The sequence below is a fragment of the Aegilops tauschii genome, chromosome 4 (genome assembly GCF_002575655.3).
Source record: "Aegilops tauschii subsp. strangulata cultivar AL8/78 chromosome 4, Aet v6.0, whole genome shotgun sequence".
NCBI lineage: Eukaryota > Viridiplantae > Streptophyta > Magnoliopsida > Poales > Poaceae > Aegilops > Aegilops tauschii.
This window is the reverse complement of record NC_053038.3, coordinates 74,835,979-74,854,750: the sequence shown is the minus strand read 5'-3', so window position 1 is coordinate 74,854,750 and position 18,772 is coordinate 74,835,979. Positions and strand designations below refer to the sequence as shown.

The window sequence follows — 18,772 nt, the reverse complement described above, 5'->3', positions numbered from 1 at the left end:
CGTCTTGTAGGGCGCCGGAACCAGCATCTTCGCCAGGAGCGGGATGACTGGTTCCTCGGGCAGCGGAGCCGGACATCGAATCCGCTCCACTTTCTCTGTCCATACCTGAAAAAATAAATAGCAAAGTTTTAGATATCTTCCTTGAACAAGCAAGTAGAGGATACACCTCGATGTGAAGGACTTACCGCACTGGCAGGATGGGCTAGATCGTGCCGCGGTCCGAGTCTATGTCCGGCGGCGTCTCGTTGCCTTTAGAGAGCAACTTCCAGACATCTTCGTGAGTAGTTCTGAAGAGCCTCTCCAAGGTCTGGTGCTTCTCCGGATCAAATTCCCATAAAGGGCATGTTCGGCTCTGGCATGGAAGGATCCGGCGAACTAGCATCACCTGGATCACGTTGACGAGCTTGATGTTTTTATCCACCATGCTTTGGGTGCGCGTTTGCAGCGCTATCAGTTCGTCCAACGAAGACCAATTTGGGCCCTTCTCTATCCAGGAGGTGAGCCGCATTGGAGCTCCGGATTTGAACTCGGGTGGCGCGGCCCAGGTGGCGTCGCGGGGCTCTGTGATATAGAACCACAGCTTCTGCCACTCTTTGACGGTTTCCACGAAAGTACCCTTGGGCCATGTGACATTGGGCACTTGCTCACCATGGCACCTCCGCACTCCGCGTGTTGGCCATCCACCACTTTCGGCTTTACGTTGAAGATCTTGAGCCATAGTCCGAAGTGGGGAGGAATGCGGAGGAAGGCCTCGCACACGACAATAAATGCCGAGATGTTGAGGAAGGAGTTTGAGGCTAGATCATGGAAATCTAGCCCGTAATAGAACATAAGTCCGCGGACTAAAGGGTGAAGAGGAAACCCTAACCCGCGGACGAAATGGGGGATGAACACCACCCTCTCATTGGGCTTCGGGGTGGGGACGACTTGCCCCGTGGCCGGAAGCCGGTGAGCGATTCCTTTCGCCAAATACCCGGCCTCCCGGAGCTCGGTGATGTCCTTCTCCTTAACGGAGGAGGTCTTCCACTTGCCTTGCCCTCCAGATCCGGACATGGTTGAGTGCTTTCTTGAGGCGGAAAAGATGAGGACTTGGGCGCTGGAGCTCGAGAATGGAAGGACAGAGGAAGAGAGAAGGCGTGGGTGAAGAAAAGGGAATCCTTATCTCCTTATAAAGGCCGTGAATATCAAGCGCCTCCCCACTCGCGTTGAAACTCGCCTGTTCCCAAGGGCTGTGCAAACGGCATGGTTGGATTACCCACGCCCGTATTGATGAGAATCCCGTAATAAGGGGACACGATCTCTGCTTTGACAAGACGTGCCAATGAAAACCGCATCTCGAAACATGAAACGGCGGATGAAAACGGTTTGAAATAATAACCGGGGAGACGTGATGTCATCTTATAAAAAGTTGTCAGCGGATTGGACTCGTGAAATATTATACTCTCTACGGTTGTGTGTGATACTTGTGTTGCAGATCCGGACACGCTCGTTGCGTCTGAAGACTATCTTGGAGTGTTCGGAAAGGGGAACCCGCCTTGCAATGCCGAAGATAATCTGCGCGCCGGACACCTCGTCATTGAAGCCTGGTTCAGGGGCTACTGAGGGAGTCCTGGACTAAGGGGCCCTCGAGCGTCCGGCCTGTTAGACATGGGCCGGACTAATGGGCTGTGAGGATACAAAGACCGAAGACTTTCTCCCGTGTCCGGATGGGACTCTCCTTGGCGTGGAAGGCAACCATGGCGTCCAAATATGAAGATTCGTTTCTCTGTAACCGACTTTGTACACCCCTAGTCCCCTTCGGTGTCTATATAAACCGGAGGGCTTAGTCCGTAGAGGATAGATAATCATAACCATAGTCATACAGGCTAGACTTCTAGGGTTTTAGCCATTACGATCTCGTGGTAGATCAACTCTTGTAATACTCATATTCATCAAGATCAATCAAGCAGGAAGTGGGGTATTATCTTCATAGAGAGGGCCCGAACCTGGGTAAACATTGTGTCCCCTATTACCATCAACTCTAGACGCACAGTTCGGGATCCCCTACCCGAAATCCACCGGTTTTGACACCGACACTGGATGCCCCTGCTGCCCTGCGGCTCTGGAAACTGCCGATCACCTCATTTTCGGATGTCCGTTCGCGGTGTTCTTCTGGACACGTCTGGGGCTGTCGCCTCGATGGCCTCCCTCCACCAGTTCGACGCCTCTCCTGCCGTTGGGGCGGCCTCGCCGTCCGCCTTCGTGATGCTTTGCTGTTGGCGTCTATGGAAGAGAAGGAACAAGGTCGTGTTCCGAAACAACGCTCAGTCGCAAAACAGCTCGTCTTGCTGGGCGGCTTAGCCCTGTGGTGAATTAAGTAATAAAATTCAGGTGCGCTTTGAAAAAAAAATCCAGTGTGAGGCGAAGAATTGGGGTTTGACTGGAGTAACTTATTTGTGTAATATTATGCCGGGGAGTAGGTTTTTGGGCAACCGGTCCTTCGGGCTGTCAAGCTTGTTCTAAACTCCCTTAATTAACAAATGCAGCAAGTCTCACAATGCAGTGAAATGATGAATCATTACGGACAATTCTGGCAAGCAGGGCATAATCCTCTTCATCCTTCACGCTGCAGTAACTAGCAAACCAGGTTTATTTATGTAAAATTAAATTACATCCAGAAATCCGATGATAGTCCCATATTTTACACCTGTTGAACACACTCGCGCACTGGCGCTTCACAGTGCAGAAGTGCACCACATCGCCCTCATGAACATGAACAATCCTGCTATGCTCTACTGGAGAAGGGAGGGAGCTCAACTCAGCTAACGCTTCTCCCTTGGGAACCCCAGGAGCGCAAGGATCAGCGCAAAGAAGCTGCCCTTGATGAGGCCCCTCAAGATCCTCTGCTTCTCTGCCGTGTAGGGCGGGTACCTTGCATTCGCCTCGCCACCGAACCCGCGGATCAGCACCGCCTTCCTGTGGGTGAAGCAGTCGAAGCTGAACTTGCCATGGTACGACCCCGTGCCGCTGTCGCCCACGCCACCGAACGGCAAATGTGGGTTCGTCAGCTGTAAAATGTGATGTGTTCAGGAGGATGCATGTTTTTGGTTCAGAAGATTGATTCACAGAGTTCATGAGCAGTTACGTGTAGGGCTACGTCGTTGACGAGCATGCCTCCTGCCGAGACGTTTGAGACGAAATCTTGTTGCAGTTTCTTGTCCTTGGTGAAGAGGTAGGCCGCCAGTGGCTTTGCCCCAGCGTTGATGTGCGCGATGCTTTCTTCAATCTTGTCGACCTGGCAACCATAGTTCAAAGAATCCAAACAGGGTTGGATACTAGGTTTAATTCTGAATATTTTCAAGCAGATCTCGGTGCACTCTAGGAACATTACTTATTGTCTCAAATCAAGGCAGAGGAGTACTAACCGTTATAATTGGAAGCATAGGGCCAAATATTTCCCCTGTCATAAGTTCTGTATCAAGAGGAACATCTACCAACACCGTAGGAGCTATTTTTCTGCGACATAAGAAACAAAAGTTAGCGCTCTCAATTAAACACCTTCCAAAACCCAACTGTGAGTTTGTGACTGAAAGTTCACGCTATAAATTGTCGAGTTCTCACAGTTGCTCCTGATCTGTCTGACCACCGAGCTGAATCTTGGTGGCAACTTCCTTGTCCTCTATCAACTTCGTTAATCGTTTGAAATGGCTAATACTCACAATACGAGACAGGTCCGCCGATTGCAACGGATCCTCCCCGTAGAACCTTTCCAAGACTCTTTTCAAAGAGTCGACCTGCAGAAAGTTTATTTCCTAGATAAGTAAATATATAGAACTTAAGTTGGCAGAAGCAATTATTTGGCTGGTAGTTATAATAGTAGTGTAGGTACCAGCTCTGTTACGAACGCTTTTGTCGTTATGATGTAATCAGGAGCAATGCATGCCTGGCCATTGTTACAGCCCCATTTACCAACAGCAATCCTCTTAGCAGCAACCTTGAAGGAAAATCTCTGTTAAGAAAACCAAAAGACTACTTTTTGTTGTAAGAGTTGACAATATTTTTAGATATCGCTTACATGCAGATCGACGTTAGAGTCAACAATAACAGGGCATTTTCCACCGAGCTCCAGAGCAACAGGGGTTAGATGCTTCGCAGCTGCTGCCAACACTACGCGGGCTACATTACCATTTCCTGCAGTTCAAATGAATGAGTGCACTGTTAGAAACACAACATTAATTGAAGAAGCAGAAAGTATTTGACAGGTAAGAACTTAACCTGTGTAGAAGATCTTATCCCATCTTTGTCCTAAGAGTGCACCTGTTTCAGTGACACCTCCCTCCACAACTTTTATACACGAGCTATCAACGTACTCTGGTAGCAGCTTCGCGAACAATGACGATGTTGCTGGCGCAATTTCTGATGGCTTCAGCACAACAGCATTCCCAGCAGCAATTGCTCCAATGACGGGCTCGATGGATAGCACTATAACGAAGGTGAGATTATTAGTCATCTTAATATCGAACGGTCATCTAGGAATCTAACAGGCAAAAAATACTCAATACAGAAGGGGGAAATTAATTTACAATTTCTGACCAAATTCAACCGGTCGAAAGCACCAGTCCCAAGACATTAAGTGTTTAGATGGTAAAATAATAACTAAAATTTTGTTTTTGGTCACCAAAAATGTAATGGTGCCATAATTAAGACTGTCGGAACCTGCCGTCGTAATGCGCATGTGTTGAAAAAAATCAGGACTTGTGACATAAGATTGCGTTAGAGCATAACTGCAGAAATCGATGTTTGTTCAACGAAAAGGAAAGGTACCAACTATGAAACAGATTGGCATGTAGCCAATCCTTGAGCGCGGGACACGGGAGCATATCAAACTCATGCCATAAACCTCCAGCACCATCAGGCAACAGATTAATCAATGGTTAAATAGTGTATCCTCGTAGCCTCTCCCACACAAATTGCATGGATTAAATCCCTACTCAACTGTCTCGCTATATAGTACAGTCTTCAATGCCATTGACTTACAGAAAGGATAGTTCCAGGCTGATATGACGAGAACAACACCCAGGGGCTCCGGCACGATTTGAGCAGTGGATGGGAATGTAGTTATGGCAGAAGGTACCTGGAAATATATATAAATTAGTAAAGGTGACACATACCATACCAGCAAAATCAATGGATTTTTATTTAGAAACGAGTGTAATCAGTAGTATGTGGAGAATGGATTTCCCTACCTTGTCGGGCTTCATCCAATTCTTGAGCCCCTTGAGGGCAAACATACAGGCCCCTTTCGCCAGCGATATCTGAGTCATGAACAGACAGATGTCAACAACATGTGGTCATCAGTTACTAGGCCGGCATTTGACTAGTATGGCATTCCTAGTCCTAACATGTGGTCATCATGCTTCTCTGTTCATTTATTTCTGTTGTTTTACAGATTGCAATCACCAAATTTGACTAGTATGGCATTTCCTAGTCGTAGCTTGATAGTAAAGGCAATGCTTCAGTAACTACAGACTGTGACTGGCCAGCTTAGGAACCCCTGCCTCAGACGAATATGATATTTCAACGGAAGTCTTTGCAAGAAGAGAGCAAGTAGTAGAAACGTATTTACGCAGGCGGCGATATTTGACTGAGGACGCAGACTTTGTCTGACACGGGAGCAAACAAAGCGGTTTTCTTGGAAGGGACGCCGCCGGCAATGGAGGAGTAATCATTTATTTATTTATTTGGCACGCAACCCTTTCCGGGAGTTGCGAGGAAAGGGACTAGCACGCCTAACTTTCCCAAAGCCACCGCTGGCCGACAACCCCACCAAGGTTTGGATGAATCGAGTAGCCTGATTGAGCTATCGGCCGAGGAGAAGGCAAGATGGTCCAAAGAGAAAACGAATCTTGTGGGTTGTGAGGAGTATGTCTGTGCAAGACGAACAATTAATGGGAAGAATTTTACTGATCCATTGAAGATCAGATACGGAGAAGTTCAAGACGAACGAACTCGGGGCGACTGATCCAGCGCCGGCAGGCTCTCATCAAATTTACTTCCATGGATTTACAAACGGGATGCAATCACGCACGGGCACGCGGAGGGAGAGAGAATCATGCAAACAGAGCTGGAATTCCGTTCAGTTCTTACCAACCCAAGAATCCTCCTATATATCCTGTTGGAGTCAACTTGAAGATTCGATATGGAGATGGAAGTGCTACATACCTCGTGGAGGTAGGCCTCCATGCGCGGCTTGGCGAGGTCGGCGTGGAGCGCGTCGCTGATGTCGTCCTCCTTCTCCTCGATCATCCTGACGAGCGCCCTGAGCTGCGCTGTCCGCCACTCGGCCGGCCGCGTCCGCCCCTCCCTGAAGCTGCCCCGCAGCTCCTCCATCACCGCCGCCGCCGACGCCGCCATGACAACAACCCGCTCCTCCTCGTTCCTTGGCTAGGCTGAAGCGCGCAGCAGGCGGCAATGGAGATAAGGCGAGAAACAGGGGAGGGAGAGATGGTTGTGGCCTGGTGGGGGTGGGAGAGAAGTGTGCACCCAACCCAGGGATGGAGATGGAGATGGAGACGGAGATGGAGATGGACCCTTCCCTATATATACGCCCTGATTGGTTTGTTGCGTTGGTTTGAAAAATAAGATCACCAGATTATTAGAATTACTATAGAAGATATTAAAAGGGAGATACACCATCAAAGTGTTGATATCTTCTCCACCGGCCGGCGGGCCGATGAGATCTGTTTAGACTTTTTTCTCCATCTAATCTGTTGGTTGGAATCTTGCGAGTGACGCAGACAGGATCACAGGAAGCCGCCGGAGGCATCGAGGCGCGGGCGACATGGTGCGAGTTTTGTTGGCTCGTATCGTTCCCATCTCTTTCTTTCTCTGACTACGTGCACCCAACACAAGTCGATCCACGCGGCCGAATGGTGTGATATGGCGTGCAGTTTGTTTTCCATTCCTTTTTTATTTCTTAGTTCAGTTTGTTTCCCATTCTGGCGAGGTTTAATCTCACATAAAAGGATTCTAGATTTAAAAAATCTCACATAAATGAAAACAATTAATTACTCTCTTTTTTTGCGAAGAAAAAAAACAATTAATTACTCGATCGGGTGTAGTTTACGGATCAGACTAAGTTAAGCCATCTTGCTCTTAAAGAAACATTTGATTGCCACAGTAGCCATTTTTTTGCGAGGATGCCGCAGTAGCCATTGTTTACGTGATAATTTAAGATACACCCAGGGTCATGAGTTGACGTAGTGTTACCTCCAACCCGAATTATTTATCTTACATTTGTCTAAATACGCATGTATCTAAACATGGTTTAGTGTTAGATACACCCACGTCTAGATAAATCTAAACAAGTAATTTGAGATGGAGGAAGTACAAAACTACCTGTCCAAAGATTTGCAAAAAATGTAACATGTCTATTGCGGTTATTGAAAGTGAACGGAATTTGGCAAACTGCACACATGAACTCAAAAAGAAATGTGTTCATATATTTTTCAAGAATTATAAGAAGTCATGCAGAAAAAGTAGAAGATGAAAAATGTGAAGAATTTGTACATGCCGCACACTCAACTGAATCTATCTTATCGCTAATGTGGCTTTCTACCCAATCTCTTTCGTTGACTTTTTACATCACCTCTGACCTTATCGTCAATGTCTTTTATTACTTCCTTCGATTATTATATTTTTTTGCCGGATAATAAAATGATTGTACTATTACTTAAGAGGTTACAGCATTACAATCCTTTTAAATAGGTTTTAGCCGGCCAACCCCCATCCCTCCCCTCCCCCTTGCCGCCGCCAAGGGCCTCTATCGGGCAAAGCCCGGGCAGGGCCTCTCCTCGGCGCAGCTTCCCGCCCCATGGCCATGGCGCGGTGCTCAGTCGGCGGCGGCGTTTGGGGCGTGGTGCCGTGAGGGCGCGGCGGCTTCCGGGGTGATGTGAGCTCCGTCCGGCGGTGGTGCCTGCGGCTGCAGCGGCCGGAGGTCTCGGTTTCGTCCCGATCCCCCTCCCTGGATCTGGATCTAGCCGGTTGGGACCCGGGCGTGGCTCACGGCGGGCGTGGTGACGCCGGGCTTCCACGGCTGCTAGGCACGGTGGTGGTGCTAGCAATTGCGGTGGGGGCTCGGTGTGGTGGTGACCGAAGACGGTGCACAGTAAGAGACGTGAAGAGGCGGCGGTCTTGGTAGGGACAACAGCGGTGTGGTGAGGCGGGCTGGTGGCCGCGGCACGTACTGGAGGCGGCGGCGCGAACCACCGTCCAGGTGGGTGGCGGAGCTACGATGGCTCGGCTAGGAGGGAGTTCCTGGCGAGCAGCGAGCGTCCGGGCCACCTCTGGGCTGTGTGGCGAGCGGCGGTGGTCTCCCGGTGGTGCCGGTGTGGGAGTTGCCCGCGGCTAGGTGTGGGATCGTTGAAAGTCTGTCTGTTTGGAGCGGATGATAGACTTGGGTGGCGGTTCTAGCCCTTGCTGGAGGAATTGGGTGGTTGTGGTTCCTCGGACAAGTCGTGGTGTTTGGTGGGCGGCGCTTATCCTTGTTGTGCGGTCTGTCGGCGATCTTTGGCTATGCAGCTACAATGGCGAGGCGTTGCGGTGGCGGCGGTGCATAGCGTCTTGGACGGTGCTGGCCAATTCTTTCGAGGTGTGGAGATGTGCGATGACCAGATGAAAATCTCGCACGGCTCTTGCCGGGCCGGCGGCGATGGCGCCTGTGGGTGTTGCCCCCCTCCTTGGAGGCGTCGCCGAGGTGTTTCGACATTTCCCTCGCTCGTGTGGAGTTGGTTGTTGTCTCCGGGCGAAAGCCTTGATTCAGTCGGATCGGCACGATGGCGGCGTACTTGACGTCGCTCCTTTGTTGGGAGTATCGTGTTTGGAGACACGGCTTCGTTCCTCGTTGCTCTTCTCCGGTGTTTGTCGTGGTCCTATTCTGATGCCCGGCAGCGCTATGCACGACCATGACCGGTGCATCCAAGACGGTGTTTTCCTCATATCGGAGCAAGTCCTGCCATTTACCTGCCACCTCCTCTTCGGCATTCAGGATGGATGGTGCGTCGACAAGCGAAGTTATGTGGGAGTAGTTGGTCTTCGAAGTTGCTTGGTGTGGGTTGAGATGCGGTGTTGTTATCTGTTAGGACAGGCGCTTGTGCTTTTGTAGTGTTGTATGGCCGTTGGTGCCTGTGTGCTGTGTTTGTGCTACGCTCGTTGTTCGTAACGAACGGTAGTTTTTTTGTACTTACTATTCTACCTTCTATAAAAATATGTTACGTCTAGGCGTAATTAAAAAAAAGGTTTTAATAGTTCATCGGGGTATGATATTATCCAAACTGATCTAGTATGCGAGGGACTAACAGATTTTCCAAGACGTCAATACCATGGGAGAATAGGGATATGGCGTGCAATTTGTGTGCACTCGAGTCAATCACACGTGCACTCTTAATTAATTTACAGTCTTACTAAATTTACTAAATCTCAGTCGACTAAAATTTGATTATGTCTTGGTCGATGCTATATCTATGATATCTTACATTAAGATTTTTTTTCTAGAATACGCACGAGTGTGCGTATCATTCATTAAAGAAGAAGAGGGCGTAGGGAGCCCCAAACCACCAGTACAACATTTAGCTTATTTACAAGCGGATTACATCCGCCCTACCCGGTACTCTCAAAAGGCAAAGCTACTCGTGCCTGATCAGCTCTACCCTAGCTGGCTCTTGCCCTAGGACCTCGCCATTAATCAGGCCTGCCTTTGTCCAGATAGCACCCTCCGATTGTATCTTCTGCAGCACACCTGACAGAGATGGTGTGTGTCCCTCAAACACAATGTCATTCCTATATTTCCACAACGTCCACATTACCAACAGCACAGAGCCCGATTAGACTTCCGATGCTCCATAGTCTCCTCCTGTCTCATGCACCACTCGCCCAGATCCTCGTCTGGCAGGGGAAGGTACTCCATCCTTCCAGCCAAAGAGGTGCACCACTGCCAAACCTGCCTCGCAAAAACGCAGCCGATGAGAAGATGTTGCATGGTCTCGTCTTGTTGGTTGCAGAAAGGGCAAGTGGCTTGGTGTGGTAGCCCTCGGCGTGCAAGCCTATCCGAGGTCCAACACCGGTTCCTGAGGGCCAGCCAGGTGAAGAAACGGCATCTTAATGGGGCCTTTGACTTCCAAGTGGGTCGCTAGCTCGGCTGGCTTGGCTCGCTGGAATGCAGAATCTTACATTGAGATTTGTGCAAACTTTTCTTTTCAGTTTTATTTCTTTCTTGCATGTTATGTCACCTGAGTGAGACTTGGTTAAATCTCATTCGATTGAGACATAGCCATACCCATCAATTTATTTGTCATACAGCTCAATTCATTGTTATTTTGTCGATCATACTAATTTACATTTTTTAGATGAGTCGAGGCTCTAAATTAATCAAATAACAGTATCACAAGAAATTCCCAAAAGGAAAAAGGAAATACAATCAAGTCCTCAAAAACCATCCATCATCTCCGTCCCACATGTGTCAGACGACACACCAAAGTTGTTGCCGATGGAGTTATGCACTGTCGTTGAGAAACCATCCATCATCTCCACCATTGTTGACCACCTCCAAGCTCACACTCCTTCCTCTCTAGCAAACCAAACACTCACACCTTTAGGGGGGGGCAATGAGGAGACCTCCATCTACATCTCCACAAAATCAATCTTTAATCCATTGAAGTTCTTGTGTGATTTGTTACTCTTGGGTCTATGGGAACCCTAGGAGGATTGGTGTCTCCCGAGAGCTTCCAAGTTGTGTGGTTGTGCCCCGTGCTCATTTTTCGAGAGTTTGGAGCTCGCCTAAAGAGTTACCCCTAGCGAGAGGGAACTTGGGCATTCTTTGACGAAGGTTCTTGGAGACTTAGGTGAGACATTCATTGTCATGGGAGCATTTGTTATTCCCCACCTCTGCAACGGAGATTAGCATCCCCCATGAATGTGGACTTTGGATTAAGTCTATATCTCCATCACTTTCGGTTGTCTCTAACCCTAGATTTACTTGCTTGTTTGTTGCCTTGTGTAGCTTGCTAGTTTGTTGTAACACGTCATATATGGTGTATCATCTAACTTCATATCTAGAGAACTTACATTTCCTCACTAGACTCTAAAAGCAACTAAGAAAAGATTAAATTTGGTAGTCGCCTATTCACCCTCCCCCCCTCTAGTCGACGTAGTGCATCTTTGATCCTTCAACCACAAAGGTCAAGTATCACTCGAGGTAGATCTTCACAAAGAAGGCGATCTCTGGGTCGTTTACTAACTCTTGTTCCTTCACTGTATGGTGGGTGAAGGCTCTCAAGTGACTCCTAACCGTCCAGGAGGTGCAAACCCTCCATAGGTCACTTGCATGAACTCGTCAAAAGATCTTCAATCAAAGCACTCTCAAGAAACCATATGATCTCTCTCTCTCTCTCACACACACACACACACAAAAATCATAGGGATAAAGCAAGAGAGATGAACAGTTAGGCATATAGGAGTTCATGAAATAGATCATCAAGAACTTCATAGAATCAATAAGAAGTTTGGAATCACCCAACATTCTTCCTAAATCCTCTCTTCTATGCCTAGGAAATCCTCAAGAGTTGGTGAAATGCTTGGAATGAGATCTCTCTCTCTAAAGAACTTGTTTTCGTGAATGGCTATGGGTGTCAATATAAACAGCTTGATAGAAATCTGACCATTACATTGAAAAAGTAACTTATCCAACAATACCAAATAAAGCTTCTCGGAAGTACCCGGTCTGTTCAAAATTTAAATGGTTAGAAAGGAACCACATGTTTGTAGAAAAAGTTCTCAATACGCTCAATGATACTGAGTTATCCAATATAACTCTCAAAGACGAATCTCTCAAGAGTACATGGAAAAGAAAACACGGAGGTTTTGCTAAGATAGAAGTGGCTTCGAAGTACCGAACAAGACTGTCCTTTAGGAAGTACCAGGGTTAACAGGCCACATCTCAATGAAAACTATGTAGAAATGCCTAAGTCCAACTCGAAGGTACCACTACAAAATTTCGCCTATTTAGCGATAATAACCCTGGCGACGAGACAGGAAACGTCGCCTAAAATCATTTCCTGTGGCGGTCCCTCGTCACGAGGTGTTTTCCTTGCGGGGCAGCACCCTAGCCAACTTCAGCGACGTTTTGGCCTGCAATTTTACGACGCTTTTGGCGTCACTAGGCATGTCCATTTTCCTAGACGATTTGTAGTGTCACAGAAAATGTTTCGTGTCACAAACAGTGTTAGGCGGGTTTAGAAAAATGGATAACAAAATGGCTTGTTGGTGTTCACATCATAGTACCTTATAAATTCTACCATGGCAGAGTTTATAACATATTAGAATCAAATTTTCAGTGTTTAGGGTTGAGATTCTCGTATCGAAATCCATTGAGCATTTCTCCATGCGTGCTCTGAGTATTACAAAAGGGCATAATCTCTTAATACTACTTCATAGAACATACATGTTCATCATCATCACATCAGTACCAGCAGTAGCATAAAACATGACATACATACAGAGATGGAAGATCACTGAGGCAACATGACAGAGAGTCAGAACTACTCCTCATCTAGTTCAGCAGCAATGAAACAAATGAAGAGAAAGGTCCCTGCATGTCCATGGTGTAGCACGAAGATCATCCTGTCTCTAATATCCATGTTGTACACGTCGACTACTTCGCTCCACCCATTAAGGACGATGCTTCCATCTCCTTGTCCTGAAGCCGGGTATGAAGTGGTACTGATGTTCACTCTAGGATGGAGAACAATGGTCAGCTCACCATTTGCACCCATTTCCTTACGCACAACACGTTGTGGGAGTATCTGGTGGCATAACACAATTTAAACACTTTCAGCAATCTACATAAGTACCTGGACTATCTAAAGATGCTGAGAGTAGATACAATTCTAACCATGATTCTGTCGTCAATGTTGGTCTTGTTCAAAGTGTGCAACAGGGGCACGTAGGAATGATCTCTTGGTCCAGCATTGTAACCGTCCACGAGCATCCAAATTTGATCAACAAAGCCAACGACAAACCACATCTCTTCCCAGGTTACTCTGCTCCCTTCAGTAACCTCCATGTTGTCTATAGATTGTTTTGTTACAATATCCACTATGTAATAAGCTTTGACAATATTTGTAAATAAGATTTATTAAAAATAGCAGCCCGATGAAATGTTTTTAGATAAACTACTTGATATTTGCTAGAATACTTACACGGATGAGTTATTGGATCAATGCTCGAACGTACCCAGAGGCGACGTTTATGTTTTCCATCTAGTCTGAGGGACATTTCCATACCTACTTCCATCTAGTACACTTTGGCAAAATATTTCCAAGCACCTCATGTGAAAAAGGTATTATCTTCTTCATTCCTGATCCTGTATAGAACACAGAAGCCCTCTCCTATCTCCACTAGGACATGTAACAATGCTCCTGACAGATCTGTTTATACTCAGCTTCTTCACATGTACATCTCTAGCAAAGCAGGGGATGCACTGAGCAAAATTCACAGATTGCTCAAAATTATTCAGGCTATTTATGAAGTAGGTATCGTTTATGAGAGGGGTAAATACCATTTCCGACAGTGCTTTCTAGAATATAGGAATGGATATCACAAATTAGGTTCTGAATCTGTTAGTTTCAGAATGATTTATGAAAATATCAGTGCTGCAATACAAATCTAGAAATTTCTATATCATAATAATCATAAAAGCAATTTTCAGATTACACATAGGTTACTTCTGACATCTAAAGAGGGGAATGTAGGAGCAAGTGGTACCAAGGAGGTACATTGTCACTTTACCAAATTTATTTAGCTCTTCCTATTTCTAGATACTTTTCATTAATAAGCATGGTTTCTGTTCAACTCATGAGCAGACTTTTCTACTTATGAACCAGTCATTAAATCGATCAGCATTTATGTTAAAATCCACATGCAGAGAATCTTCACACCTTAACCAAACACTTGAACGACATGTATGTTTGATATACTTCAAATCTGAGAACCATACCATAATTTCTTTGAATCCTTGCGGAAGTGTGATGTGTAGGTACTTGTCCCTCTGAACATAAGGGAGACTGCAGAGATTCCTGGTGTCGAAACACTTTCGGCACTGCATATCGAAACCCTCAATTATATCAAAAATAGCATCTCGAGGAGTTTTGTAGTGGATTAAGGCGATTTGCATCGGATAAGTAGATGTATATGAAGACTTACCTTCACTTGGTCTGACTGAACCCGACAGCGCAGTTTTTTTGGTACAGGAAATCATGAACCACGGCAAGCGTAGATGACGGGCGTCTACCTGAGTTGGCGTGTTAGATCAAGGGGGAAAGATGGCAACAATCCTCGTCGGCGTAGATGAAGCTGCGGCGAAGTATGGCCGCAATACACGCCGGTGACAGGGGCGAGAGACTAGATTGGGACTATACGCGGGTGAGTGGGGGTTTTCAGTAAAGGAGATGAACAAACACGGTGAAGCTGATGGGACTATACACGGGCATTTCTCTGGTTTTGGGCCCACTTGTTAGCTGTAGCACAGAAATAATAGGATAAAAATGCAACATAAATTTTGCAATCAAGTGATAAGGAAAATATACGTAAAATAACAAAATGGTGTATGAAAAACCTTTTATTCTTTTTAACTTTTGCAACTGAAATACAATCAAAATGGAGCAGACTTTGTGGGACATTTTCATGAATGTCATGCACCAAAATTCAATAAAATAATTGAAATACATTCCCAAATTTTTAAAAACAAGGACTTCGAAATTATTTTAAAGGATGTGACGGGCCTTTATAAACATTTAGACAATGTTTATAAAGACTTATCACATCGATTAAATCAACCTCGAGGTACAGTCAGTTCCCAATCGGTTACCCATCCTCAGTCTGCTCCAGCCACAGCACACTTAACATTCAAGTTCTTTTCCGAATGAGGTACCAAAAGGGAAGATGCACCTTGCTGATATTGGTTGTCAATCAGACATATAACACCTATTAGAATGCCACATACATTCTTCAAAAATTGACCAAACACATATCACATTTTTGAAAACATGTCTTGAAGTAATGGCATAGGCCATCTAGGATCAAGTAAACATGTCTTGAAACATCAAAAAATCATTGTCAACATTATGAAAACAATGACTTGAAGGTTAATTTGACGGACATGACTGAAAAGTTGACCAAAAAATCATTCTTAAAATTTTGAGAACAAGTACTTGGAGGTTAATTTGACAGACATGACTTATAAGTTGACCGAATCCATATCACCTTTTTTGGAAACATGTTGTAAAGTAATGTGATAGACGTTCTTCAAGCCAATTAACATGTGTTCAGAAAACAAAAATTGTCAAAATTTGCAAAACAAGGACCTCGAGGTTAATTTAACTGATAGGACAGAGCACTATATACATTTAAGCATGTACACAACCGGTTTTGTACACACTTAAATGTTTACATTGACCCATCCCATCAATTAATTTAACATCGAGGCCACTTCCCATCCGGTCACCCATCGTCAGACTACTCTAGCCTCAACACGCTTAAGTTGGGAGTTCTGTTAGATGAGCTATCGGAAGGGAAGCTGGTCCTTGCTGATATTAGATGCCTCTTTGCATCCTTTATGGCATACCCGGATGACCGCCCGTCGCCAGCCCAATGCCACGTCCCCAGCGAATGTAGAATTTTCCCTCCCTAGTATAACTGCTTCCCGCGTTTTCCTTTTTTTTGCCGTCTGCCCACCTATAGAATTGAAGGAAATGTGCCCTAGAGGCAATAATAAAGTTGTTATTTGCATTTCCTTATATCATGATAAATGTTTATTATTCATGCTAGAATTGTATTAACTGGAAACTTAGTACATGTGTGAATATATAGAGAACAGAGTGTCCCTAGTATGCCTCTACTTGACTAGCTTGTTTATCAAAGATGGTTATGTTTCCTAGCCATAGACATCTGTTGTCATTTGATGAACAGGATCACATCATTAGAGAATGATGTGATGGACAAGACCCATCCATTAGCTTAGCACTATGATCGTTTAGTTTGTTGCTATTGCTTTCATCATGACTTATACATGTTCCTCTAACTATGGGATTACGCAACTCCCAAATACCGGAGGAACACTTAGTGTGCTATCAAACGTCACAACGTAACTGGGTGATTATAAAGATGCTCTACAGGTGTCTCCTATGGTGTTTGTTGAGTTGGCATAGATCGAGATTAGGATTTGTCACTTCGATTGTCGGAGAGGTATCTATGGGCCCTCTCGGTAATGCACATCACTATAAGCCTTGCAAGCAATGTGACTAATGAGATAGTTGTGGGATGATGCACTATGAAACGATTAAAGAGACTTGCCGGTAACGAGATTGAACTAGGTATGGTGATACCGACGATCGAATCTCGGGCAAGTAACATACCGATGACAAAGGGAACAACGTATGTTGTTATGCAGTTTGACCAATAAAGATCTTCGTAGAATATGTAGGAACCAATATGAGCATCCAGGTTCCACTATTGTTTATTGGCCGAAGAGGTGTCTCGGTCATGTCTACATAGTTCTCGAACCCGTAGGGTCCGCACGCTTAACGTTCGATGACGATTGGTATTATGAGTTTATGTGATTTGATGTACCGAAGGTTGTTCGGAGTCCCGGATGAGATCACGGACATGACGAGGAGTCTCGAAATGGTCGAGACATAAAGATTCATATATTGGAAGGCTACATTCGGACACCGGAATGGTTCGGGTCGTTTCGGATAAGTTTCGGAGTACCGGGGGTTACCGGACCCCCCCCCCCCCCGGAAGCTATTGGGCCTCATGGGCCTTAGTGGAGAAGAGAGAGGGCAGGCCAGGAGGTGGCGCCCCTCCCCCTTTGCCACAATCCGAATTGGACAAGGGGAGGGGGCGGCGCCCCCCTCCTTCCTTCTCTCCTCCTCCTCCTTCCCCCCTTCTCCTACTTGGACTAGGAAAGGAGGAAACCTACTCCTACTAGGAGTAGGATTCCTCCCTCTTTGGCGCGCCCCTTGTGGCCGGCCGGCCTCCTCCTCCCCTCCTTTATACACGGGGGAGGGGGGCACCCCATAGACACACAAGTTGATCTTTAGCCGTGTGCGGTGCCCCCCTCCATAGTTTTACACCTCGGTCATATCGTCATAGTACTTAGGCGAAGCCCTGCGCCGGTAACTTCATCATCACCATCAGCACGCCGTCGTGCTGATGGAACTCTCCCTTGGCCTTAGCTGGATCTAGAGTTTGAGGGACGTCACCGAGCTGAACGTGTGCAGATCGCGGAGGTGCCGCGCATTCTGTACTTGATCGGTTGGATCGCGAAGACGTTCGACTACATCAACCGCGTTACTTAACGCTTCCGCTTTCAGTCTACGAGGGTACGTGGACACTCTCTCCCCGCTCGTCGCTATGCTTCTCTTAGATAGATCTTGTGTGATCGTAGGAATTTTTTTGAAATACTACTGAAAGAACATGCGGCGCCCCCATGTTTGGTTTTGGTAATTGATGATAATCTCTATGGACTAATGGTTGCCTTGAGTTATATTTGAAGGATTTGTCCATAGGCATTTCTTGAAGTCCATGTGTTGGTTTCAAGGAGTTTATGTGGTGACCAAGGTGTTATTAAGGAATTATCCAAAGATTGGTCATGTGAGAGTTGAGCTTATTGCAAGCATGTCTTGAAGAAGAAGATTGTGTGATCATTCATGTTTACCTTCAAGACATCATCCAAATGAAGAGAGTTGGAAAGAGTCAAGGTTGATCAAGACTAAGTCAAGAGTGAATCAAGTTGATCAACACACAAAGCGCACAAGATGTACCGAGGGATCAAGCGATCCCATGGTATGGTAAGCATTGTCAATTACGCTTTGTGTACTAACCCATGGTCTTCGTGAGAGTTCTTTGTGGGGTTAGGTTGCGGTGTGCAAGTTCAAGTGAAGCGGGCAAGTTCAAGTAAAGCATCACGAAGAGATCAAATGCTTGAAGCTTGCCATCCATTGTGGTGACAATGGACTTGTGGAGATGTGCGGAAGGGTGGCTCGCCCATAGTGGAGTATGGGGGAGCAATCAACTAGTCTTCATCGAGTCAACGCAATCAAGAAAGGTGGTCCATCTTGAGGGAGTCAAGATCGTCATCATCTAGCTCAAGTGGACCATGTGCAAGGCAAAGGTTTGCTGTTGATAGGTTTTCTATTTTACCGGTCTCATGATGGTAGTTGGGAGACCGGGTTATAGGATCGATTGCCATACTATAAAGGGGGTCTCTCGATGAGAAGCTTCATCGTATTGTTCATAGAGAGCTCAAACCATTTCATCCTTGCATCATCTTTATTGGTTCTTGTTTGGTTCTTCTCTTTGTGAGTTTTGGAGCTTATGGTCATTTGATGACAAGCTCGAGTTCATCGAAAACGGAGTTCACTCGCATCTTCTATGATGTTTTCGATGTTGGAGGTTATGCTGGTTCTTCTCGGTTGGAGGTTATGCTGTTTTGATGCTACTCGTCGTCTTGTATCCAACAAGCTTGAGTTTGCTCAATTCGGAGCTCATATGAAGAAGTTTTGGCAGTTCTGTTTTTCTCCCTGCGGTAGTACCGCGGTGGCAGCGGTAGTACCGCTTGTAGCGTCAAGCGGTAGTACCGCTCCAGTACCGCTCTACTACCGCCTCGATTTTGGGTCTGCTCTTTTCATGTCGGGTTCAGCAGTAGTCGCGCGGCAGTAAGGCACGGTAGTACCGCCTA

General features: G+C 46.2%; 1 protein-coding gene across 1 annotated transcript; it reads right to left on the bottom strand.

Annotated features, from left to right (window-relative positions):
* Positions 1-2,611: 2,611 nt before the first annotated feature.
* Positions 2,612-6,739, bottom strand: LOC109760664 (aldehyde dehydrogenase family 3 member I1, chloroplastic). Its single transcript, XM_020319473.4, has 10 exons — positions 6,202-6,739; positions 5,226-5,294; positions 5,017-5,113; positions 4,255-4,461; positions 4,055-4,170; positions 3,869-3,973; positions 3,601-3,773; positions 3,405-3,495; positions 3,125-3,274; positions 2,612-3,047 (listed from the first exon to the last, which is right to left on the bottom strand). Exons 1-10 carry the CDS (start codon positions 6,391-6,393, stop codon positions 2,802-2,804), a joined length of 1,446 nt encoding a protein of 481 aa, XP_020175062.1. The 5' UTR covers positions 6,394-6,739; the 3' UTR covers positions 2,612-2,801.
* Between the last annotated feature and the right edge of the window lie 12,033 nt (positions 6,740-18,772).